The sequence below is a fragment of the Triticum aestivum genome, chromosome 1A (genome assembly GCF_018294505.1).
Source record: "Triticum aestivum cultivar Chinese Spring chromosome 1A, IWGSC CS RefSeq v2.1, whole genome shotgun sequence".
NCBI classification, from domain to species: domain Eukaryota; kingdom Viridiplantae; phylum Streptophyta; class Magnoliopsida; order Poales; family Poaceae; genus Triticum; species Triticum aestivum.
In genome coordinates, this window is record NC_057794.1 from 294277509 (window position 1) to 294303684 (window position 26176).

At 42.9% G+C, this 26176-nt stretch overlaps 3 protein-coding genes across 6 annotated transcripts; 2 read left to right on the top strand and 1 right to left on the bottom strand.

Moving 5' to 3' along the window:
- Nucleotides 1–50: 50 nt before the first annotated feature.
- Nucleotides 51–15985, top strand: LOC123046659 (uncharacterized). 2 transcript variants are annotated; one of them, XM_044470067.1, is made up of 8 exons: nt 56–235; nt 14078–14208; nt 14306–14365; nt 14440–14490; nt 14608–15261; nt 15375–15548; nt 15683–15768; nt 15845–15985. In XM_044470067.1, the coding sequence occupies exons 2-7, from the start codon at nt 14086–14088 to the stop codon at nt 15728–15730; spliced, it is 1110 nt and encodes a 369-aa protein (XP_044326002.1). In that variant the 5' UTR covers nt 56–235; nt 14078–14085; the 3' UTR covers nt 15731–15768; nt 15845–15985. The 2 variants fall into 2 exon arrangements, with proteins under 2 accessions (XP_044326008.1, XP_044326002.1); XM_044470073.1 differs by lacking the exons at nt 15683–15768; nt 15845–15985 and having other exon boundaries at nt 51–235; nt 14608–14702; nt 15375–15512.
- On the top strand, nt 15866–19711 carry LOC123046647 (uncharacterized). Of its 2 annotated transcripts, none has more exons than XM_044470049.1 (15): nt 15866–16013; nt 16129–16448; nt 16534–16621; nt 16722–16784; nt 16880–17100; nt 17206–17277; nt 17373–17486; nt 17611–17757; nt 17873–18155; nt 18237–18405; nt 18496–18585; nt 18688–18819; nt 18917–19029; nt 19155–19332; nt 19433–19711. In XM_044470049.1, the coding sequence occupies exons 1-9, from the start codon at nt 15995–15997 to the stop codon at nt 18074–18076; spliced, it is 1248 nt and encodes a 415-aa protein (XP_044325984.1). In that variant the 5' UTR covers nt 15866–15994; the 3' UTR covers nt 18077–18155; nt 18237–18405; nt 18496–18585; nt 18688–18819; nt 18917–19029; nt 19155–19332; nt 19433–19711. The 2 variants fall into 2 exon arrangements, with proteins under 2 accessions (XP_044325984.1, XP_044325992.1); XM_044470057.1 differs by having other exon boundaries at nt 19439–19711.
- Nucleotides 19712–20180: 469 nt separating this feature from the next.
- LOC123046673 (protein FAR1-RELATED SEQUENCE 5) lies at nt 20181–24915 on the bottom strand. 2 transcript variants are annotated; one of them, XM_044470088.1, is made up of 7 exons: nt 24652–24915; nt 23571–23642; nt 23424–23471; nt 23236–23334; nt 23037–23141; nt 20538–22935; nt 20181–20458 (listed from the first exon to the last, which is right to left on the bottom strand). In XM_044470088.1, exons 1-6 carry the CDS (start codon nt 24787–24789, stop codon nt 21409–21411), a joined length of 1989 nt encoding a protein of 662 aa, XP_044326023.1. In that variant the 5' UTR covers nt 24790–24915; the 3' UTR covers nt 20181–20458; nt 20538–21408. The 2 variants fall into 2 exon arrangements, with proteins under 2 accessions (XP_044326023.1, XP_044326017.1); XM_044470082.1 differs by having other exon boundaries at nt 20182–20458; nt 20538–22941.
- Nucleotides 24916–26176: the final 1261 nt, after the last annotated feature.

The window sequence follows — 26176 nt, forward strand, 5'->3', positions numbered from 1 at the left end:
GTTTTTAGGTCGGGTTTTTTTTATCGGGCGTGGTTTTTTTGTTTCCGCCCATTTTTGTCGTTTTTGAATTTAGGAGCAGGGTGTCGTTCCCCATTTCCATTCCGATAAGGCAGAGGGGAGAGGTCGAGCGGCGGAGGAGAGGAAGGCGATTCCTTGTGTTCATGGCGATTTCGAGCTCATCCACGGCAGGATACTGACTTCTTCCTCTTGTTTCTCGTCGTCCGCGGCTGCTCTGGTTGGTTGTCCCCTCTCTCGCGCGCTTTTTGCCTGTGGTTTTTGTGCCTTTGTAGTTTCAGATCTAGGTGATTTCGCGTATCCGCGGGCTGCGCATGTTGCTGTCGCGGTGTCGCCTTTGGGGTGTGCGCGTGAATTTCTGGTAGGAGCCTGCAGTGCGCCACGGGCAGTTTTCGCCGTGATCCCGTGTGTTGTTGTTGTGGTCTCACACGAAATCCCTCCCCCCTGCGGTTGTTTGGTTCTTGTTGTTGATGTGTAGGTAGGCGTAGAGGCTAGTTTTCCTGCAGTTGATGTTGAGGTAGGCGTTGTAGGCGTTAGTTTTTAGCGGCGGATCCCGTAGCTTGTCCCTGAATAGTTCCTGTTTGTAGCCCCAGAATTTTGTCATGTTAGTCTCGTTTTCTACCATGTTGTTGTTCATCCCAGATGTTTTACTGAACATCTCTATGTATTTTGCTCCTTTTGTTGTGCATTTTCCTGAATTTCGTGCTTGTTTTTCAGTGTTTTCTCCATAATAGGAAGTGTATGTAAGATCAAGGGTCTGCAGTGGTATGCGCATGAAGTTCTGCTGTGCATTTTGTCTACCTTCATCTCTGTGCAGTTGACCTATATGCATCTCTATGCTGTAGAACTTCACTGCTTGCTTATGTGCCTCATGTAGCTTTGCTGTACTTTCTTCTTTTTTAGTTAATATTGTACCCCTTGCAGTATTTTGCCCAGTGTTTATGTTGTCATAGTTGATGTGCAACTTTCTCCCTAATTAGTGTGTGGGTATTGTATCCTTTGGCCTTTGTAAATATTGTATCCTTTGGCCCTGTTCTAGTCTATAATACCCCTCTTGTTCTTCACTATGCATGTGTAGTAGCACTGCCTTTCTTCTTAGTGTGATTGCTATTGTATTTTTTCTTAATTTTTATTTGATGTATCTCTGACTTAGACTGTACTTCCCCTAGTTTTCTTTTGATGTAGTTGTATGCCCGATGAATTTTTGTAATGTATTTTTTGAAGTTCAGTGTATTTCCCTGGAGTTTTACACTGTAATTTGTGTGGGTGAGGAATGTAATTAACCATATGGCTTACACTGCAACTAACCATAGTGCTTACACTGTAAATTAGCAGAGTTTTCCACTGTAACTAACCATATGGCTTACACTGCAACTAACCATAGGGCTTACACTGTAAATTAGCAGAGTTTTCCACTGTAACTAACCATAGGGCTTACACTGTAAATTAGCAGAGTTTTCCACTGTAATTAACCATAGGGCTTACACTGTAAATTAGCAGAGTTTTTCACTGTAATTAACCATAGGGCTTACACTGTAAATTAGCAGAGTTTTCCACTGTATTTTGTGTTGATGAGGTGTGACGCCCCCGATTCAATCGTACACTAATCATGCACGCAAATGTGTACGATCAAGATCAGGGACTCACGGGAAGATATCACAACACAACTCTACAAATAAAATAAGTCATACAAGCATCATAATACAAGCCAGGGGCCTCGAGGGCTCGAATACAAGTGCTCGATCATAGACGAGTCAGCGGAAGCAACAATATCTGAGTACAGACATAAGTTAAACAAGTTTGCCTTAAGAAGGCTAGCACAAACTGGGATACAGATCGAAAGAGGCGCAGGCCTCCTGCCTGGGATCCTCCTAAACTACTCCTGGTCGTCGTCAGCGGGCTGCACGTAGTAGTAGGCACCTCCAGTGTAGTAGGGTCGTCGTCGACGGTGGCGTCTGGCTCCTGGACTCCAGCATCTGGTTGCGACAACCAGAAAGAAAGGAAAGGGGGAAAAAGGGGGAGAAAGCAACCGTGAGTACTCATCCAAAGTACTCGCAAGCAAGGAACTACACTACATATGCATGGGTATATGTGTAAGGGGCCATATCAGTGGACTGAACTGCAGAATGCCAGAATAAGAGGGGGATAGCTAGTCCTATCGAAGACTACGCTTCTGGCAGCCTCCGTCTTGCAGCATGTAGAAGAGAGTAGATTGAAGTCCTCCAAGTAGCATCTCCAAGTAGCATCTCCAGTAGCATCTCCAGTAGCATCTCCAGTAGCATCGCATAGCATAATCCTACCCGGCGATCCTCTCCTCGTCGCCCTGTAGAAAAGCGATCACCGGGTTGTCTGTGGAACTTGGAAGGGTGTGTTTTATTAAGTATCCGGTTCTAGTTGTCATAAGGTCAAGGTACAACTCCAAGTCGTCCTGTTACCGAAGATCACGGCTATTCGAATAGATTAACTTCCCTGCAGGGGTGCACCAACTTACCCAGCACGCTTGATCCCATTTGGCCGGACACACTTTCCTGGGTCATGCCCGGCCTCGGAAGATCAACACGTCGCAGCCCCACCTAGGCAAAACAGAGAGGCCAGCACGCCGGTCTAAACCTAAGCGCACAGGGGTCTGGGCCCATCGCCCATAGCACACCTGCACGTTGCGAGGGCGGCCGGAAGCAGACCTAGCCCTAGTCAGGCGTTCCAGTCCAATCCGGCGCGCGCCGCTCCGTCGCTGACGTCTGAAGTGCTTCGGCTGATACCACGACGTCGGGATACCCATAACTACTCCCGCGTAGATGGTTAGTGCGTATAAGCTCGTAGCCAACTCAGATCAAATACCAAGATCTCGTTAAGCGTGTTAAGTATCCGCGAACGCCGAACAGGGCCAGGCCCACCTCTCTCCTAGGTGGTCTCAACCTGCCCTGTCGCTCCGCCACAAAGTAACAGTCGAGGGCCGTCGGGAACCCAGGCCCACCTCTACCGGGATGGAGCCACCTGTCCTTTCAGCCCCCTCATCAGAATCACTTGCGGGTACTCAATGAGCTGACCCGACTTTAGTCACCATCTGTATAGTATGTATGTATGTATAGTATATACCCGTGATCACCTCCCAAGTGATCACGGCCCGATAGTATAGCAAGGCAGACTGACAAGAATGTAGGGCCAATGATGATAAACTAGCATCCTATACTAAGCATTTAGGATTGCAGGTAAGGTATCAACAGATGTAGCAACAATGTCAGGCTATGCATCAGAATAGGATCAACGGAAAGCAGTAACATGCTACACTACTCTAATGCAAGCAGTATAGAGGAGAATAGGCGATATCTGGTGATCAAGGGGGGGGGCTTGCCTGGTTGCTCAGACAAGAAGGAGGGGTCGTCGGTGACGTAGTCGACCACAGGGGCATCAGCATCGTCACGGGGTCTACCGAAGAGAAGAGGGGGGAGAAACAGTAAATACATAGCAAGCAAGTGCATAACAGGACAACAAGCAGAGCTAGACGTGTTCTAACGCGGTATGAGGTGATACCAGTGAAGAGGGGAAACATCCGGGAAAGTATCCCCGGCGTTCCGTGCTTTCGGGCAGAGGAGCCGGAGGGGGAAAGTTGCGAGTTCGATAGGTTAGGGGGGTGTGGCGGACGAACGGGTTGCGTATCCAGAATTGTCTCGTCGTTCTGAGCAACTTTCATGTTGAAAATAATTTAATCCGAGTTACGGATTAAAAGTTATGATTTTTTAAAAATTTTATTAATTTCTGTAATTTAATTAATTATTTAAATAAATTCGAAATTAGAGTTATGACATCAGCACGATGTCATGCTGACGTCAGCAGGTCAACCTGACCAGTGGGTCCCACTGGTCAGTGACACATTTTTAATTAGGCGTATTAGTTAACCTAATTAGTATTAATTAGGGGTGGGCCCCACTGTCATTGACTAACTAACTAACTAATTAACATATCAGGTTAATTAGGTAACTAATGTGTAATTAGATTAATTAGTTGCTTAATTTAACTAATCAAAATTAATTAAATTAATTAATTAATTAATTAATTATTAATAATTTTTGTTTCTTCTTTTTTTTTACTTAACAGAAACGTTCTGGGGGCCGTGGGGCCCCCGTGTCATTGGGTCAGGGCACAAGCTGGCACGGGCACGCGTTAACGGGCGCTGGGGCGTGCGTACCCAGCTACCAGTACCCGGCGGCTGGGGGGAAGGAGTGGGCGAGGCCAAGCGGGCGGACCAGCATGCCGCGGCGCTGACGCGGCTTGCTAGAGCCGGCGAGGTAGGAGGGAGGGCTTGCCAGCGGAGAGGGCGGCGATGGCCGGGGCGCGGGGAGGCCTGGGGCCACGGGGCGCCGACCGGTCGCCGGAGAAGGAGGGGGGAGGCTTGCCGGAGCGCGGGTGAGCAGGGGGCCACGGCGGCGTGCTCGGGCGTCGACGGGGTGATGCAGAGCCGCGGCAGGGGCGCGCCTGTGCGAGGACGAGGCCAGGCGCGGCGCTGGCAGATGGTTGCGTGCGCCAGCAGAGGCGGCGTCGGGCGCGGGACCGTTGTGAGCAGGGGAGGAGGAGGAAAGGTGCTCACGGGGAGGGCCGCGTAGGGTCTAGGCAGTGGGGGTTGAGGAGGAGGGCGGAGACGACGGCGTCGAGGAGGCAGTCCGGCGAGGGAGGGCGAAGCAGTCCGGCGGGGGAGGTTCGGCGAGGTGGCCTCCGGTGAGGTCCTCGGGCGGCGGTTGTGTCGTACGGCGACGGCGTCGATGAAGGGGGCATCGGGCTCATTGCCCCTTCCCGATCCAGATCGGATCGAGGAAGAGGAGCGGGGGGGGGGGGGTAGGCGAGCCGGAGACGGGCGGCGGCGGCGGCTCTAGATCGAGCGGGAGGGGTGCGAGAGAGAGTGGGGGGGATCGATCTCGATCCAGGGGAATCGGGGGAGGGAGTAGAGCGCGTGGGGGGCGAGTGGGGGTGTGGTGGTGGATTAGGGTTTGGGCAGGGGGTGTATAGGGAGTGGGGTGGGCCGGTTGGGTCGGTCGGCTGGGCCTTGGCCCAGTTGGCCAGGGGGAGGGGGGTTGTTTCCTTTTCTCTTTAGTTTTGTTAGGTTTTCTTTTTTTATTCCTTTTCTTTTATTTATTTCCTTTTATGTTTTAATTCAATTTAAAATATTTATGTATTCTGTAAAAGTGTGTTTCCTTCACCTTAAATATCTAAACATTATTTGGCACAACCAGAACATTTTATTTTTAATGTTTGAAAACTTTGATGTTTGCCTTTAATTAAATTTGAATTTGGATCGGTTTTGAACTATCGAGAGTTTATCAACAGTAAGCGAGGTGACGTGGCATCGTTAACGTGGGATTACTGTAACCTGATTATCCGGGCGTCACAATTCTCCTCCACTACAAGAAATCTCGTCCCGAGATTTAAGAGGGGGACTAAGGGGAAAATCCAGGTTACGAAATTCTAACGGGTCTTCTCAGCCTTGGTTGCTCTTCTCGAAGAGGCCGGTCCAATATATTGATGTCTTTATTTCTCTGCTTTAGGTCAACATGATGAAGTCGGCGTGCTTTCTTCAGGAACTCCATCGTACTTACGAATAGGTACGGGGCAGCTCTACAATGATAGGATGTTATAAGGGAAATTCATCTGGGGGTATCCCAAGAATGAACATATGATTATCTCTCGAGTTGAACAAATGACACACATCGAGAGCAAAGTAAGACGGTGTAATAAAAAGTTTCAAGCGGATAGGCAATCATTCATTGCCTGAAGCAGAGTGCGAAAGGGGTTCAGAGCAACGGGAATAAGTATTGTGTCCGATACCAGAATAGATCAACAGGCAAGTGGCCCGTGAATTACATACAAAGTCAAGCACGAGGAATAACTTTGACATCAGGTTGTACAGGAGAGTCAGGTTTCGATCCTGTGGAACTGTGGGTTATGGGCCCACCATGTGGTTTAAAAGTAGGAAGGCGGTGATGTCTTGCACGATCATGCAAGTAAGGCATGTCAGAGGTTAGCCTGTCAGTTATATGTCAGCAACTACATCGGTACCAAGGCGAGGGACAAGGAGAACCATTTTCCTGCTCGTTGAAACGAGGCGGACCAATAGGCAAAGTTCTCGTCCATCGGTGGTTACTGAAATGTCATCAACAATAGTAACAGGGTCTTACTGACAGAGTTGTACACCGAGGTGTTTACATAAGCAGGAGAATAATACTGCTTAGATTATATAGACCTCAAGAAAGGTTAAACCAACCAATGGAAAGGAAAATAAGATTATCAGATTAAACAGAACATATTTCAAGGGTATATCCTTCCCAAGGACAAGCAGAGCAAGATATCCATGGCAGGATATAAAGTAGAAAACCATTTAGGTAAGGGGGGAGGAATCTCATGATATTACCCATACCACGGTATTAGGATAAATGATAAATAAAATTTAGCATCGTGCTTCAAATGTTCCTGTTGAAAATCGAAGTACCATTGACATGCTTCGAGATAGCATTGACAAGGTCTCCAGGTGAAGATCAGACTTTGGAAACACGAAGGATCCATCAGGAATAACTTGTAGAATAAGTCTTATAATTTCCTCATGGATGAATGGATAACCTTGCTGAAAAAGGAATCTATAATGATAGGTCCTCCAGCCGGAGGGGGGGGGGTGCTAGGCATGACATCATGTTACCGGGTCATCAAAGGATCAACATCATAACTCTTGGAAAGTTGTCCCAACCATCATATCTGACCGAGATTCATATCCAATTGGTGTCATGAAACCTCAGACTCAGGGGGTCCGAGAGGAAAAAGGTGCAACACAAATCGTCGAAATGACATTGCCAGATCCTCGAAAAATGAACTATGGGAGCGGGTTTCTGAAGCAATAGTTCATCATTAAACCAAGGAGAGGACAAGGAGCTGTCTGGTGAACTCAACGGCAATTCACCGAGATTCCCAAAAGATGGATTTCCACAATTAAGTGAACAAGGAGATAACATTTGTCAGATCAAATGATATAAGGAAGTATGCTCGAGAAAAACATACACAATTAAACATTGGTTGAAAGGTGCGCCCGAAATATGGGTTGGGTTGCACGACCAATGTCAGAATGGTGATTCAATTAGCGAAGGACTTAGAATGAACTATCGCCCATTCACTTCAAAGCAATAGGGTTGTTAGAAGTTTTGAATTCACACGTCATAGCTCCATTGTCGGTATTCCGGTTGAAAACAATACGGGGACCAAGGAATGAACGAAGATGGCAAGAAGTATTATGATATCAAGAATTATTAAAAGGTGGTGAAATTCTCACCACATTCTTGACAAAAGAGATGGTAATACTTCCGAGGTAAGGAAGATCAACTGCTGGGTAGCAGTGATCTCAAGGTTTACACAAAACACGAACAAGTTGTGTTGAACGGAAGGCAATAAAGTGGTCGATGAGAATAGGAATCATCGAGGGCAAGGATGGTATTACCCATCATGAATTCAATTGAATTCCTGGAAGAGCTCATAAGGTTGATGATGATCACGACACAATTGTCGAGAGATTTCATGCAGATGTAGTCAACCAGCGACGACATCAAGTCAAAGGAATGATGAAGCAAGAGGTTATTGGAACCACAGTTACGACACAAACTCGAACTCAATCTTGTTGTTTAAGGTGAAAGGGTATGACGAGGAAAATCGACGTAAGGTTAGTTCATCGTCGAAAATTGGTGCTCCGAGAATAAGGACCAGGTAGCACCGTTAGAATCGTCACGACAATGATATAGCCAAACAGGCTAGGAATGGCGTGATCGGGTACAAACTCGTACTTATAGAAGCTTACTGAAGAGTTGTTGAACCGTAGAGCGGACTCGGTTCAGTTATCGGTGTCTTTGAGTGTTCAGTAACACAGAGCCCGCGAAAAATTGGAATCAGTGGGAAGGTAGCACTTGATGAAGAACTCATAAAAAGTTATGCAGTTCCATGATAATCTCGAGATACCAGGGGGGTAATACCCGACACAAGATCAAAGTAAGGTTGGACTGGTGTATTGATCCATAGAAGACAATTGTTTTAACTTGTCCGAGAAATGAGATCAAAGAAGAACAATCATGGTCGGAACCACGGTTGCAAGGGATCAATTCACAGATACCATAGGTTAGTTATCAAGGAAATAGTTATTGTTACAAGAAGCTTTCATGATAGGATATATATCGCGTCCATGGGCATGAGCACAAGGTTCAAGGTCGACTCCCACTTCTCCAATGCATACCCTATCATTCACTTCTCATTCTCAAAGAAGTTGTATGGTAGAAAATTATCTGCTAAACACTAGAAGGGTTGACTTGTCAAAACCTTCCGGTTCATACGGTTTTTAAGGAAGGTATAGGTTCAACCCAATGGGGCTTCTTAGAAACATATACCACAAGTTTCAAGAGTAAATATCACAAGCTCGAAAGCAGAGCAAGGTTGAGAAGGTAGATGATACAATTTACCAAAGGCATTATGTATCCAAGGGAAGGCTCACAAGGTTATTGAATATGAAGGGCGTTGTCAGGTAAAATCCAACAATGGATCGGGCGATCCACAACGGAGCTGATGTGAGTATCGGTACTCAATCAGAGGAAGAAAGAATGCACGGGCATCATATTATAGGACAACGGAATAATTTGATGCTTAGATAACAAAGGAATTATGATTTCCAAAACAAAGGATCAGAAGCAGACGCTCTGACCAAGGATGGATAAGTTCAATAGACTTAGGGGCACAATCGACGGCAATTGATTGGTCGAGAACCAGCTCATGTTCAAAAATGACGTCTGAGCCGGAAGGAGGAATTCTAGGATCTGTTTGAGGATTGCGAGCATTCGCAACAAATCGAATCAACGGACTCAAATGATAATGACAATGGATGTCAACAAGATTACTAGACTTATGGGATTAACCATAATGCAAGTAATCAAGCATTTCAAGAGCAATAGGATGCTCAGGATTTTCGGAAGATCGAATGGTATTTCGAGGATTCGTGACATACATGCATCAACTGGGGATGAGTGGATACTTGGTAAGTGCGAGAAATTATCCGTAGGGGTATTCATGGGGCAAGAAATACAAGGCGGTAAGCTCAAAGGATTCTCGGAATAACAAGAGCAGTTCGAGGCATCTTGTATTAACAAGATCAATGGGGTTGAACGTAAGACTGGCAAGTGTATACGGTTATCCCTAAGGATATAACAGTGGTAGGGTATGCAAAAAGCGATGACACAAGGTCTTGAGAGAACACTATAAAGTATCTTCGGAATCTCCTGGTGCAGTAGGCGATCATCTGTACTAAGGGGCCCTCCGGGAGGAAGTGATCACGAGATCCTAATGTTAGAGTTAGTAAAACCATTTAAACCCGAATAGAAAAGAGTTCAAAGTCCCAGAGTATAGATCGAGGAGTAAAAGATCCTAGTACCACCCAATGGCGACGTGGGCCCATAAGGCACACAGCCATGTTAGTAAAAGTTTTTGCAATGTCTAGACTCAACTTCGGCCAAGGAGTTGGAAAGGGGGATTCCTACAGGCAGTCGGCTCTGATACCAACTTGTGACGCCCCCGATTCAATCGTACACTAATCATGCACGCAAATGTGTACGATCAAGATCAGGGACTCACGGGAAGATATCACAACACAACTCTACAAATAAAATAAGTCATACAAGCATCATAATACAAGCCAGGGGCCTCGAGGGCTCGAATACAAGTGCTCGATCATAGACGAGTCAGCGGAAGCAACAATATCTGAGTACAGACATAAGTTAAACAAGTTTGCCTTAAGAAGGCTAGCACAAACTGGGATACAGATCGAAAGAGGCGCAGGCCTCCTGCCTGGGATCCTCCTAACTACTCCTGGTCGTCGTCAGCGGGCTGCACGTAGTAGTAGGCACCTCCAGTGTAGTAGGAGTCGTCGTCGATGGTGGCGTCTGGCTCCTGGACTCCAGCATCTGGTTGCGACAACCAGAAAGAAAGGAAAGGGGGAAAAGGGGGGAGAAAGCAACCGTGAGTACTCATCCAAAGTACTCGCAAGCAAGGAACTACACTACATATGCATGGGTATATGTGTAAGGGCCATATCAGTGGACTGAACTGCAGAATGCCAGAATAAGAGGGGGATAGCTAGTCCTATCGAAGACTACGCTTCTGGCAGCCTCCGTCTTGCAGCATGTAGAAGAGAGTAGATTGAAGTCCTCCAAGTAGCATCTCCAAGTAGCATCTCCAGTAGCATCTCCAGTAGCATCCCGCATCGCATAGCATAATCCTACCCGGCGATCCTCTCCTCGTCGCCCTGTAGAAAAGCGATCACCGGGTTGTCTGTGGAACTTGGAAGGGTGTGTTTTATTAAGTATCCGGTTCTAGTTGTCATAAGGTCAAGGTACAACTCCAAGTCGTCCTGTTACCGAAGATCACGGCTATTCGAATAGATTAACTTCCCTGCAGGGGTGCACCAACTTACCCAACACGCTTGATCCCATTTGGCCGGACACACTTTCCTGGGTCATGCCCGGCCTCGGAAGATCAACACGTCGCAGCCCCACCTAGGCAAAACAGAGAGGCCAGCACGCCGGTCTAAACCTAAGCGCACAGGGGTCTGGGCCCATCGCCCATAGCACACCTGCACGTTGCGAGGGCGGCCGGAAGCAGACCTAGCCCTAGCAGGCGTTCCAGTCCAATCCGGCGCGCGCCGCTCCGTCGCTGACGTCTGAAGTGCTTCGGCTGATACCACGACGTCGGGATACCCATAACTACTCCCGCGTAGATGGTTAGTGCGTATAAGCTCGTAGCCAACTCAGATCAAATACCAAGATCTCGTTAAGCGTGTTAAGTATCCGCGAACGCCGAACAGGGCCAGGCCCACCTGTCTCCTAGGTGGTCTCAACCTGCCCTGTCGCTCCGCCACAAAGTAACAGTCGAGGGCCGTCGGGAACCCAGGCCCACCTCTACCGGGATGGAGCCACCTGTCCTTTCAGCCCCCTCATCAGAATCACTTGCGGGTACTCAATGAGCTGACCCGACTTTAGTCACCATCTGTATAGTATGTATGTATGTATAGTATATACCCGTGATCACCTCCTAAGTGATCACGGCCCGATAGTATAGCAAGGCAGACTGACAAGAATGTAGGGCCAATGATGATAAACTAGCATCCTATACTAAGCATTTAGGATTGCAGGTAAGGTATCAACAGATGTAGCAACAATGCCAGGCTATGCATCAGAATAGGATCAACGGAAAGCAGTAACATGCTACACTACTCTAATGCAAGCAGTATAGAGGAGAATAGGCGATATCTGGTGATCAAGGGGGGGGGGCTTGCCTGGTTGCTCAGACAAGAAGGAGGGGTCGTCGGTGACGTAGTCGACCACAGGGGCATCAGCATCGTCACGGGGTCTACCGAAGAGAAGAGGGGGGAGAAACAGTAAATACATAGCAAGCAAGTGCATAACAGGACAACAAGCAGAGCTAGACGTGTTCTAACGCGGTATGAGGTGATACCGGTGAAGAGGGGAAACATCCGGGAAAGTATCCCGGCGTTCCGTGCTTTCGGGCAGAGGAGCCGGAGGGGGAAAGTTGCGAGTTCGATAGGTTAGGGGGGTGTGGCGGACGAACGGGTTGCGTATCCAGAATTGTCTCGTCGTTCTGAGCAACTTTCATGTTGAAAATAATTTAATCCGAGTTACGGATTAAAAGTTATGATTTTCTAAAGATTTTATTAATTTCTGTAATTTAATTAATTATTTAAATAAATTCGAAATTAGAGTTATGACATCAGCATGATGTCATGCTGACGTCAGCAGTCAACAGGGTTGACTGGTCAACCTGACCAGTGGGTCCCACTGGTCAGTGACACATTTTTAATTAGGCGTATTAGTTAACCTAATTAGTATTAATTAGGGGTGGGCCCCACTGTCATTGACTAACTAACTAACTAATTAACATATCAGGTTAATTAGGTAACTAATGTGTAATTAGATTAATTAGTTGCTTAATTTAACTAATCAAAATTAATTAATTAATTAATTAATTTATTTATTATTAATAATTTTTGTTTCTTTTTTTTTACTTAACAGAAACGTTCTGGGGGCCGTGGGGCCCCCATGTCATTGGGTCAGGGCACAGGCTGGCACGGGCACGCGTTAACGGGCGTTGGGGCGTGCGTACCCAGCGACCAGTACCCGGCGGCTGGGGGGAAGGAGTGGGCGAGGCCAAGCGGCCGGACCAGCATGCCGCGGCGAACGCGGCGCTGACGCGGCTTGCTAGAGCCGGCGAGGTAGGAGGGAGGGCTTGCCAGCGAAGAGGGCGGCGATGGCCGGGGCGCGGGGAGGCCTGGGGCCAAGGGGCGCCGACTGGTCGCCGGAGAAGGAGGGGGGAGGCTTGCCGGAGCGCGGGTGAGTAGGGGGCCACAGCGGCGTGCTCGGGCGTCAACGGGGTGATGCAGAGCCGCGGCAGGGGCGCGCCTGTGCGAGGACGAGGCCAGGCGCGGCGCTGGCAGATGGTTGCGTGCGCCAGCAGAGGCGGCGTCGGGCGCGGGACCGTTGTGAGCAGGGGAGGAGGAGGAAAGGTGCTCACGGGAGGGCCGCGTAGGGTCTAGGCAGTGGGGGTTGAGGAGGAGGGCGGAGACGACGGCGTCGAGGAGGCAGTCCGGCGAGGGAGGGCGAAGCAGTCCGGCGGGGGAGGTTCGGCGAGGTGGCCTCCGGTGAGGTCCTCGGGCGGCGGTTGTGTCGTACGGCGACGGCGTCGATGAAGGGGGCATCGGGCTCATTGCCCCTTCCCGATCCAGATCGGATCGAGGAAGAGGAGCGGGGGGGGGGGGGGTAGGCGAGCCGGAGACGGGCGGCGGCGGTGGCTCTAGATCGAGCGGGAGGGGTGCGAGAGAGAGTGGGGGGGGATCAATCTCGATCCAGGGGAATCTGGGGAGGGAGTAGAGCGCGTGGGGGGGCGAGTGGGGGTGTGGTGGTGGATTAGGGTTTGGGCAGGGTGTGTATAGGGAGTGGGGTGGGCCGGTTGGGTCGGTTGGCTGGGCCTTGGCCCAGTTGGCCAGGGGGAGGGGGTTGTTTCCTTTTCTCTTTAGTTTTGTTAGGTTTTCTTTTATTTATTTCTTTTCTTTTATTTATTTCCTTTTATGTTTTAATTCAATTTAAAATATTTATGTATTCTGTAAAAGTGTGTTTCCTTCACCTTAAATATCTAAACATTATTTGGCACAACCAGAACATTTTATTTTTAATGTTTGAAAACTTTGATGTTTGCCTTTAATTAAATTGGAATTTGGATCGGTTTTGAACTATCGAGGGTTTATCAACAGTAAGCGAGGTGACGTGGCATCATTAACGTGGGATTACTGTAACCTGATTATCCAGGCGTCACATGAGGACTGTAATTTGTGGTTTGGGCTTAGCTTGTATTTTTCATAAGGCTTACGCCGTAATTGAGTAGAGTTTTACACTATAATTTTTGTTGGTGAGGACTATATTTGTTGTAGGGCTTACAGTGTAATTGTAAAGTGTATTTTTCCTGTTGGGCTTACACCGTAAATGAGTAGAGTTCTACAATGTAATTTGTGTGGGTTGGGACTGTAATTGTACAATGTATTTTTCCTATTGGGCTTAATCTGTAAGTCAATGTAAATTCGGCGTGACTTGTCCTGAATTATTTCTGTAATATGACGCAAAATTATAGTGTAATTTCACTTTATTTTTTTCAGTGGTGTTACAGTGTAATTTCGCCCTTAATTTACTGTGTAGTGGCTCTGTAGTTATGATGCACTTTTACAGTGTAATTTTACCCCTAATTATAGTGTATTTTTGGCCATAATTTTTGTACTGCTATCTGCTGTTTTTTAATTTCTGTAAACTGATGCTCTTTGATTCACTGTAACTTTTACCTACAATTTCTTTGCGTTTTGCATTGTAGTTACTATGTGACCCCATATTTTTTTGCAGTGTTTTTTCCTCTTAGGTTAATGCTGTAAATTTGCATAGGTTTTACACTTCCACTTTAGTCCCTTTAATTGAGCCCCATTTGCTCTCTTGTTTTTCAGCTACCTCAATGGGAAGACTACGGAAAGCCTGTCCCAAGGATGTCCCGCTTGTTTCTTTAGTTGAGAGTGCTGATTCTTTAAAAGAACCTTTCGTGCCTAACGATTTTGCTGATGATAATGTTATGTCTTTGGTAGTTATTTTTGTCTTATTATCATATCTTTTTCTTCTTCTCATTTTTCCTTGCATTAATACTATTTGCTTATTTGTCTGAACTTCTTCTTTGTCAGGATTCTTCTGGTGATGATGAAGAGCTTGGCAAAGCACTTTACAATTTCTATGTGAAAAATGTAAGTGTTTGTCTGATCTAGTTTTTTTTCTTATTCTTTTGTTGGTTTGATGTTTATGTATTTGTTTTGTGCAGAAAGTCAAGCACCTGAAGAGGAAATTGTCTTCTGTTAGTAGAAGGAATGTTGTAAGTCTCTTTTGCTCTTCTCATGTTATATGTTCCATGTTCTTTTGCTAGGGATTCCCCCTGTATCTTCAATTTATTTTGGTTTATTAATGTATTTCTTATTTTATTTTTTTGTAGAGGCAGAAACGATCTTCTGATTTCCCTGTTTGTTCGACGTTCACTCGATACTCTGGAAAGTTCTTCTCGGGAGTTGTTGATGGCATGTGTTCTAGGTACAAGGATGTTATTCAGATGTATGACATGGGTTGTCTCCTTAATTTTGTCCGGATCGAGGTTCCTCTTAGGCTAGTTAAGTGGCTTGCATCTAGGTTCGACGTTCCTGCTTCCGAGTTTCAGTTGAAAAGGAAATTCATACCCTTAACTAAGTATGATATCCATGACATCCTTGACCTCCCAGTAGATGGTGAGCCACTTGTTTCAGATCGTGAGGCTGGTCGTGATTTTATCCTCTCTCATTTCAATCTTACTAGTATCCCACCAGTGTCCTTTTTTGCCAACAAGCTTAAATCTGTAGAAGTTGATTTTCTTAATGAGGACGTCTTCATTTGTTTCATGATTGTGGCTTTCTTTACTTTCCTTTGTCCCAACTCTAGCCTCAATCCTAGTCTGAAGTACCTCCACATCTTTCAGGATTGTCAGTCTGTGCGTTCCTATGATCTTTCTAGTTTTATTTACGAGTGGCTTTTGAGTGGCATCAAAAAATTCAAGGATGCTACTAAAGTTGCCTCCAAAAGATCAGTGACCTTCGGTGGATGCCATTATGCATTTGCCGTAAGTTTTCTTTTTTCTTTTATTTTATTTATGTTGTCCTTAATCTGTTTGAATGTTTATTATTTAGTTTAGTGCTAACTTGTTTTTGTTTTGTTATGTGTTTGTTTTTGTAGGTAGCTTACCTTGATCATTTGAACTTTGGGCTTCAGTCTGTACCTGATGTGAAACCTCGTATGCTTGCATGGAGAGGCAACAAAGTCAAGCAATTTGCAGAGCTTGACCGAAACAACAGTCGCTCTTTTGGAAAGAGGCCCCTAAAACGTCCATGTGCTCCAACTAATTTGCAGGTTATCTTCTTTTTCTTTTCATGTTCTGTTGTTATTTTTAGTTCATTGTTTCTTTATTCATCCATTTTTACTTTTATGTTTTGCCATGTATTTACTTTTGTTTTTGTTTTACGGTTCTGTTGAAAAATCCTCAGGCAGTAAGAGTTTTGATATTGGCCCTTCTGATGGTTCTTTTGCAATGAAAGTTCAAAGAACTATTTGCCCTCACTTTGGATCTCAGGTATTTTGTTGTGGTTAGATTGTACTTTTCTGAGCATTTTAATTGTTGCTTTTTGCTGATTTTGTCTCTTGTTCAGACTGCTCTTGAAGTCATTGAGCTTGTTCAGACTAGAAACCAAGACAAACCTAAGATATTCATTGATTGGGCAGAGTCTCTTGTTTTAAATGTTCTGGAATGTGTGTTGAATTCATCTATGCCCAAAGTGTCTGGAAGCGAGCATTAGTCTATGAGCAAATTCTCTTTTGGTTAGTTCATAATCTTTTTCTTTTTTAGTTGCATGTAGCTTTTGTATTTTTATCTTCATTGTTTTAGTGTTATTTTTGATTGCTTGTTCTGCTTGTCATTTATTTGTTTTTGTAGGTAACAAGTCTGTCTCATTTCATTCTGCTATCGCCAATGGTGTTTTTGCTAAATCTGATGGTATTCCAGAGGTTGCTATATCTGATGCTATTCCGGAGGTTGCTAAATCTGATGTTGCCCTAGAGGTTCCTACGTCTGATGCTATTCCAGAGGTTGCTACATCTGATGGTATTCCAGAGGCTGTTGTACAGCAAGAGAGTCGTCCTGCGGTCACTCCAGATGTCGTTACTCCCATTGTCCCTCTTGTTGTTATCTTTGGTGGTTTAGATAATCCAGTTGTTCTATCTAGCTCTTCAACACCTGCTAAAGTGCATAATGAGGTGTGCATGTTCTTCTTTCTTAGGATGCTTTCTTTCTAGTTTTTTTCCTTGTTGTAGCTCTTTCATTTTTTTGTTTGATTTGTAGGCTGTTGCAAAAGAAGGTCCTATTCCAGTATGCGCCTTGTTTTCTGAAGTTAAAACAAAAGATTCAATTGCTGCAGTTCCTGCCAAAGGTTCTATATGCACTTTTTGTTTTGTTTATTTTTCATATCAGTTTCCTCTGTATCTTGAGTTGCTCTGTTTTCAGGTTGTGCATTCTTTTCTTATTTTCAGGTATTTCTCCTTCAAAGTCTAAATGTGATATTACTGATGTCGATTCTTTCGTGTTGCTTTCAGGTATTTGTTTTAGTTATTGTTTTCATGTTTTTTTCTATTTCAGGTATTCATGTGCTTCTTTTAAGTTGAATTTTTTGTTTTTATTATTTGTCTAGATGGCCCTGCTAAGGATTGTAATGAGAAAGATGCTGCTAACAGTTTTGGGATTCCTTCCTTTGCCGAGCTTAATCGTGCTCTTGGTATTCAGTCTCCTTCTAATGTCTGCAATTACACCCCAGTTCATGCTCATGGAAAATCTCCTATGGAAGATACAAATTCTTTTAGAGACCTGTCACCCCTTGTTCCAATTCGCTTGTCGCAGTATTTCCGTAATGAGGTTAGTATTTCTTTCTCCTTCATCTTTGTTTTCTTGCATTTTAGTCTCTAAATTCATCTTTATTTGTTTTGTTTGATTTTTCTCAAGGGTTTTTTGTTTCTGTAGTTGGGTGATGTCCAGTGTTCTCAGTATGTTGCCGACAGATATCTGAAGTTGTTTAATTCACCTAATGATGAGGTTTGTTGTTGTATTTCCTTTTTTATTGTCGTCTTGTACTAATTTTTTTAAATCTTTAATTGATTCTCTGTTCTTTCTTATTCCCTTTATTCTAGGATTGTATTGTTATGGTTAATGTCGATCACTCTGATTATTCAAAGCCAACCAATCATGTGAACTTATGTTCTCCTGATGTAATCTTGCAAACTACTCCAAAAGCTGTTGTGAAGGTGGTTCTTACTTTCTGAATGTGTTTAGTTTTCTTTTTTCTTTTTCTTTTCAATAATGCATTTATCTATTTTTTCTAGCTAGTTTTTTGAAATTTTATTCAAGCTTTTTTATCTTTATCTGCAGCTCAATGAGGCAGTAGTTGATGTCCATAAAGTTGGTAGCTCAAACTTTGCAGCTAGGTGTCAAGAGCTATCTAGATCAAATGATGTTACTTACAACAAGCTGCACAGTTTTGCTGCCCCTGCAACAATTTATCGTAATCTTATAAAGGTATAGGTATTTCTTTATTGGTTTTAACTTTTTAAATGCTTGTATTTTGTTTTCATTTTTATTCTTTTTCTTTATGTGTCTGCTTTGTTTGATCTTTTTCCTTCTCATTTTACAGGTTGCTAATAGCCCGGAATTAGAGATCCTGTCAGACACGCCTGTTGTTTCTAGTGCTCATCTTCTAAGGTTCCTGCATGTTCGAAAGGTGCTCCATCATTTCAGCCCCTTGGTGGTTCTACAACTAGTTCTTCTGCAGGTCATGTCCCTCGTAGAATTGTTGCCCCTGGTAGATTCAACTCAGATCCTTATGTTCCTCAAGTGAATCGTTATTCAGTTACTGCTCAAGAAAGGCGTGATCATCTTGCAATGGTTCAGATTGCAAGTCATCCAGAGTGGTGCAAGTAAGTTTTCACCATTAGTGATGTTTTTTGGTTTTTGTATGTTCTTTTTTTATGATCCTGATCTTTTTGTATTTCTTGTAGGTACGAGGCTATCCGATATGAAAGAGCTTACTGTAGTTATCGTAACCTTTCTTCACTATAGTTCAAATCTCGCGTAAACAATTTGTTGATCTTGTGTGCGTGTCGGTATCTATTCAATGAAGCTCACCCTTCCGTTTCTAAGAAACATTTCTTCTTCTCTTACATTGGTGTAAGTAGTAATAAGCTTCTGTTGCATTTCTTGCTGTCTGTATTTGTTAGTTTTCTTTTTGACTTAGCATTTATTTTTTCTCTTGCTTAGGAAACAATTCTGGATGGTACTAATGCTGAGATTGTTGGTAATGCTTTCAATGGTGCTAATAGCGCTTTTCCTATGTGGAGAAGCAACATGGTAGGTGCTGATTAATATCATAGTTTTATTAAGTCATATTTTTGTGCTTAGTCTCATGTAGCTTTCTACCTAGGTTTATGATGTGTTGTTTGTTTTTGCCAGCTGTACTTCCCTATTTGTAGGTCCAGTCATTGGTTTTCTTTTGTGGTTTGCTTGAAGGAGAAACTGTTTGTCTTCCTCGATTCATTATATGGCGAGTTCTCTGATTTCCACCTAGCCATTCATGATCCGATTGTAAGTTTTTTCTCTGGCTTAATGCTCCCTCTGCAGCTGCCCTTTTGGTTTTTTTTCATTAGTTTTATGATTTCTCTTGTTTCCTGTGTTATTTCAGGTTAACAACTTCATCAATCTATGGGACACATATGTGACTCCTATATTGAGGAAGCGTATTGACTTTGAAAATTTCGACATTGTGTATCCTGCGGTCCCTCAGCAAAATAACACGTATGTCAAGCAGTATCTCTATACTCATGGCTGCACTTTACCTTTTCTATTGTTTCTTTCTTTGTATTTTTATTTTTCAGTTTTGATATGTGGCTTAATTGTTGTTGCTCATTATTCTTTTTCAGGTATGATTGTGGTGTTTTCTCTGTTATGTACATGAAGCACTGGTCTCCTAGGACTCCAATCGGCAATCTTTTTACGCAAGCTGATATAGATAACATCAGGATCAAGCTCGCAAATGAAGTTTATTTCAGCCATTTCAACACTGCTGACAAGTCTCTTGTCACAAACTTCTTTGGTGACGTGAGTGCAGTCTCTGATTTTTTATTTGTTTTGCCTTAGTCATGCGTTGATTGTTTATATCTTCTAAGTGTTTTTGACTAATGTATGACTTTTGTGGCAGGTGCAGAACTAGATAACTTTTTCTATCTTCGGTGGTGATTGAGTGTGAAGGTTTTCCTTGGTGGTCAACTGCAGAGTTTTCTTGATGGTCAACAAGTCTGGAGATGCTTCGGTCTTTTATTAGCTTCTATAGTTTAGGAATGTGTTGCTTTTGACCCAACAATATTATTTGGTGCAAGATTGTTCTAGGTTAATGTACTTTTTGGGCTGACGAGTTGTATCCCTACCTTTGTAACAGTTCAAGACCCTTTGTTATTGGGATTATTTTTTCGCATGTTTTTTTATAGTTTTATGTTGCACTATATTGATTCATTTAATCAATTTCTAGACCCTTTTCTTGGCTGAAATGATTTTCATGCTGTCTATTGATTCGTACGTATGTTGTAGTCTTTTTTTCTATTGATTTGGCTACATCAAGCTTACATCTGGTATTAAGTAAGTTCTCTCCTCATTATCTACTTTTATTAGTATATAGTAATTGTTTATAGCTACTTTCTACAGTTTTACTCCTTTTTCATTTTGCTTTCTTTAATATTTTTTTGCCTCGTCTTGTTTGTTGCAGTGTTGCTTTATAGTTCTAAAGTTCTTGTGGAAACTTCCAAACAAGCATATCTTATGGCTGTCTATGAAGGTATTTCAATTGTCAGCTTTTTCTTGCTGCATTTTCTTATCTAGTTTACTTACTGTATTTAGAAGTTTACTCAATATTCTTAAACAAGTTGAATGTTAAACTTTCATCCGTAAGGCACCAATGATGCACAAAATACATGCCTCATAAAGTAGTCTTTTCAAATGCAGTAGGTCGCAAACAATGCTTGCCCTCTTAGTACAAGCCAAGTATTTTTGTTCATAACCATCTCTTATTACAAGTCAACTATTTCCTTTTCCTTGTCGTCTTCCTTGCTTGTCCTTTCTGTCTTATCCTATGTCCTCCTCAGATTCTTGTCCCCTAAGCCTCTGTTTGTTGCTGATTCGTCCATCTTCTTCTTTCCTCGGTTCCTTTCCTTGCTGTCATCCTTCTCCCCACCTGCATTTTTTCTTGTTATTTTTAATTTCTTGAATTAAAGTAAGTGTAGCATAGGGGTACAACATGATTATTAAAATACCTTTCTTTACATTCCTAGGGTTCGGCTGCTTTCGTCTGTTGCTTCTGGATAGATTGTATTGCTTGTCAAGGTTGCTGCAATTCTTGATAGTGTGCTTTTGTGACCCACAGTGCGAGCATTTGTAGAACTTGTTCTGCTTTATTGCTTCGCGAATAGTTAGCATCCTTGGCCTACCCTTTGTTTTGGCTATATCTGGGTCTTGTATTGTCAGTGTCGTGGTTGTCCCCTCTTCACCCCCTGTTGTTGGTATAAAAGTGACTGTTCTTGTGGTTACACTCTGACCCTCATCTCCAGTTTCTTCTTCATCATCCATTTCTCGCAATCTTTTCTGTATCCTGTCCAATTCTCCCAGCAGATATTCATACTTCCTCTTCTTCTTTGAAGCTATTGATGCCACATGCACCAATTTCCTTGCTAACACATTGTACCTTAGTGTGGAGTTCTCTACTGCAATAGCTGGTGTCTTTGTAATATCGAGCTTGTAGTCATTTTTCCTCCATCTGTCAATGTTGTATTTTTCTGGTATCTTCTCGATGTTGAGATGGATCATTACTCTTAGTATGTGTGAGCACAACAGTCCATCTTTCTGGAATGAACAACAGATGCAGGAGTACTCTTCTTCGTTCAGTCCAACTTGCACTAGGTATAACCTTTTCCGGCGTTCTTTTACAGGGTAGTTCTCAGCTTGGGTAACTATGTAGTATTTGTCTTTTTCTTGCTCAAAGACAAGCAACCTTGTTGTGTCTGCCATTTTATGCTGGAATTTTCTGAATATTCCAAGGTTGTACAGCTCATGTGCTTGCCTTTCTATGCTGTATTTCAACCAGAAAGCTTTGCTTGCAACCTTCTTGTTTCTAGAAACATGATCACATTATTCTTCCTTGTCATGTACAACATCAAGAATCCGGTCATACTCTCTCAAAAAGCTGGTAGCACTGAATGTAGCTCCAACCCCTTTTTTGAAGAGGGAATTTGTTCCTTCACTTCTTGCTGTAGTTTGTATGAATGGGAAGAATTTGTCCTTGAAATACACTGGTATGAACTTTTTCCTATTTTCCCACATGTCGCTGAAGTACTTTATGTCATGAACTTTGTACTTTTCAATCATTTCTTGCCAGTGTGTTTCATATTCTTCCACAGTCAAAGAGTTGTCCACAATGTCCTGGAAATCTTCATATAGGCCTTCGTTAGCTTGGAAACATGGGCCAACTTTCTCCTCTGCCTTTTTCTTTATGTGAAACAGGCAGCTCCTATGGATAGCATTAGGAAAGACTTTTTCAATTGCTGCTTGCATAGCCTTGTCCTGATCTGTAATGATCGATATAGGATGCTTGCCTCCCATAGCCATTAGGAATTGTTCAAACAACCAAGCAAATGTTTCTTTCGTCTCGTTGATAATGAAGGCACAAGCAAACAAGTATGTGTTGCCATGCGGGGATATTCCAACAAAGGGTGCAAACGGTAGGTTGTATCTATTTGTCAGGAATGTAGTGTCGAAACTAATGCAATCACCGCAAATGTCATACATCATTCTTGACCTAACATCTGTCCAGAATAAGCTTCTCACTTTATTCTCTCCATCAATCTCAAACGAGTAGCAAAACCTAGGATTTTCTGCTTGCTTCTTGTTGAACATTTGCACTACTTCCATCATGTTAGAGTTTGTGATATCTCTGTTTATTGTTGCTGCATAGTTAGTCACATGCTTCTTTGTGTAGGGTAGATAAGCCATTCCTCCTCTCAAATAAGCTAGGACAGCAACAATCCTTCTTGTTTCTAGGTTTGTATGCTTCAAAACCCGTATCAAGCACTTCTCTTCATCTGACATGTACTTATGTGACCTGAAGAATCTACTGTTTGGTGTTAACTCATGGTTGTGTTCGAGTTGTTGTCTTGTAATTTCCCAAAAACCTCCTTTCTCTGATATGACCACCACGACTTTACAATCAGTTTTAGCAATGACTGTACTTTTTCTCATGGGTACAACGCTTTCTGCCTCTATTTCTTTTGTCTTGCCCCACTTGTTGCACTTCATAGTGATCCTTGTCACCTCATTGTTCCTCTTTTTGCTTGTTGTTCTGGAGATTGCTACAGTAGCCACTGAAAAGCCTGCTAGTTTTGAGTAGAAATTTATAGATTCCTGAGCTTCTTCTTTTGTTTTGAATTGCATGCCTAAATGTGGCTTGAAATTACTGTTGGTGTTCATCAGATTGCCTTCTGATGCAGCATCTTGTTCATTTTGTAGGAATCTCTCAACGTCTTCTTCATCGAGGAATCCATCATCTCCGTCTTGTTCAAGTGAGTGTTCTGGTTCTTTTATTTCTCCTTCTTCATTGCTACAGCCTGTGCTTGACTTTGTTTTAGCTGCTGCTCTTCTTATGTCAACATCCTCAGGCTCCTGCAACTTTAGGTTTTTGTGTTAGTTTTTTTCCTGATGTAATGTCTCAACTTTCTCATATGTTCATCGTTTGTTCTTTCTGAAGTTTTTGTAGTATGTACCTGTTGCAGATTCATGTTGTAGAACATGCATGTGTCCCATGGATTAGATTCTCCTCCACCATCTTCACTTGCTGCCACTTCGTGATGCAAGTCTCCCTCAAATGTCTGCAAAGTTTTTGAACAGGTTAGTGTAATGAATGTTACTGCGTTTCCTTTGGTATTTTCTTGTAATTCTCATTCAGCAGATATCCTTGTTTACCTTGGTGTCTATTGTTGTGGTGAAACTATCATCTGCTTTGGTCCTGGAGTTTTGCTCAATAGTTCCCATAATTTTCGTTGATGCATCTCCTGAATGTACCTGCATGGTTCATCCCAACTTATAATTCAGACTTTTTCGGTATCATTTTGTGCAGTAGTTGATTTTTTGTATTTCTTTGATTTTTTTACCTTGTATATAATGTCAGATTGAAGGAGGGCAGTGAATGAAAATGTGTCCTGTAGCATAATCATGTTAGCATTTTTTTTTCAAACTTAATGAACAAACAAGCTCATGCAGCATAAACGAAGGGGGAAAGTTTAGCTACTGCATATTACATTGAGTATCAGTTCTTCCTGTGATAGTCTCAGTAGGTTGTCTTCAGCTAGTGCCCTCATCGTGCTCCTGTCCTGAACCCATTTTAAAAAAGTAGAATGTCAGTGTTAGCATAATCATGAGCAACCAAGCGTTTTTTAGGAATAGAATGTGAGATGCAGGTACTTTCAATGTTCCATGTCCTTTTTTGTTTGTGATTTGATTATTTACTCTGGAAGATCCTAGTAGTTCCCTTTTTAGAAGCACATGCATTTTGCAGTAGTTTTTTCACTGGAAATTTCCTGGAAATTACAAGTTACTTACATCAGTTTTTACTATGGGATTTTACAGGAATTTTGCATTGTAAAACATTGTAATTACATTGGAAACTACTTACAGTAGTTTTTTACTGTTGGATTTACAGTGTGAAAACATGGTTTTACACTGGAATTGCATTGGAATTTACAATAGAATTTAATAGGGATTTACACTGGAATTTGTGATATTTTCACTGTAAATTGTTTATTTTCCCACAGTAATTGCATTGTAAAACATTGTAATTACATTGGAAACTACTTACAGTAATTTTTTACTGTTGGATTTACAATGTGAAAACATGGTTTTACACTGGAATTGCATTGGAATTTACAATCGAATTTAATAGGGATTTACACTGGAATTTGTGATATTTTCACTGTAAATTGTTTATTTTCCCACAGTAATTTACTAGGGATTTGCACTGGTAATTGTGTTATTTTCCCACTGTAAATATCTGTGGGATTTTACACTGTAAATCATGTTTTCACAGTGGAAATTTACACTAGAATTTACCAGGGATTTTTCTCTAGAAATTGTTTATTTTCCCACTGTAATCTTCTGTGGGATTTACATCTGCTTACACTACAATGTAAATTATCAGCTACTTACACTACAATGTTCTAGGGATTTATACTGCAATTTTGTTTTTACTGTTCCAATGTTTTCAATGTTAATTTCTAGGAGAACAGCAGATGTTAATCTATCTTCTTTTTGTTGATGAAGGAAATTCCTCCATGATCTGTTCATGCGAGAGGTGGAGAGAGAAGTTGGGACTTTTTTGCTGACCTGTGGATCCTGTTGCTGATTCCTCTCTGGCGATCTTCTTTCTTGCCGCTCGTCAGGTACAACATCTTCTTCAACTCCTTTCTGATTTGTGTTTGACCTCCCTTCTTCTTCTACCCCATCGCCCATGGCGGCCTCCATGTTCTCCCTTCTTTTTCTTCTTCCCCTTTCTGATTCGCTTGTCTGTGTTGTTAGGTGAGATCTGTCCAGTGGTTTGCAGGAGGGGTTTGGCCCTTTTTCGTGCGTTGCAAGTTGGGCACATGTTGTGTGGGCCTGGAGGTCGGGGTAGCTCCCTGATTTTTCTGGAGTGGGTTGTTGTCGAGGGTTACCGGGTCAAGTATTTTCCCCGACCCGTTTTGGCTGGTCTTTTTCCGCTGTTGGCTGTTTTTGTGGCTGTACAGGTGTCATCTGTTCATTTGTCAGGTTTTTTTGAATGTTGTTGAAATGGAAAACACTCAAATGTCAAATAGACAGTCCCTATGAATATGCTTCCGTTTAGAAAAAGAGATATTTTGGGAGTTTGGGTAGGCAATTAAGAATAGAGATCATCATCCATCAAATGTGTACTTCTACACGATCCTACTGCCCTGACCGACCGGTTATCAATCATACGGCGGTTGGAGAATTCGTAGACCGTAGTCCCCCGGCGGGTCAAGTTGTATTCGGCAATTGTGGGACTCGTTGGAAGCAGATTCTTTATCTGGGATATCAATCAATCAAAAGCCGCCTCAGAGACGAATATCAATCAAAGAGTTAGGTACTCTTGTATTTTATCCATGATTTACTAGTGAACTTCGTCAGAGAAGAAGAAACTGATGTGTCTGTTGGCAGTTACCCGACAAGATGTTAGTATAGACTAGCAAAAGAGACCGTGCGTTGCAACGGGAAAGAAAACATAACACACGCTCTTAACTCAACAACCATCACTCAAGACCACAATTGGTACATCTCCTTTATTTTTGCGAAGCATCATATTTGTGTTGCCGCTTATCCTCATTCTCATCCTCGCCGGCGATGGCCTCGGTGTTCACAAAAAACAACAAAAAACGTGTGTTGAATATGGTTAATCCTAAGGCGTCTCTCTCTCCCTCTCTCCTCCCTCCCCTTCTCTTCCTCTCTTTTCCTCTCTCTCTCTCTCTCTCTCTCTCTCTCTCTCTCTCTCTCTCGCACGCGCGCGCTCACTTTCTCTCACTCTCGCGATGGGAAATCTGTTGTTTTCCCCTGTGACATTTTTCAGAGGTATGCATGTGTAGTTATCGATGTTTTCTTTTCCATATATGGTTATAGTGGGGTGTTTATTTGCAATCCGGATCGCCGCCGGTATGAAAAAAAACAAATCTTGCGCTATAAATTATAAGTTTGCTTCCATAACAATATTTTAAAAATTATTTAACAGGTAAAATTAACATCATATTTAGATTCCACACATTTTTCTAATAAAATTTCATATATAATATGTTAAAATCGAAGTTACGGTTTAAAAGATACAAATAATTTAGAAAATCATTTGGTTTGACACAAATATATT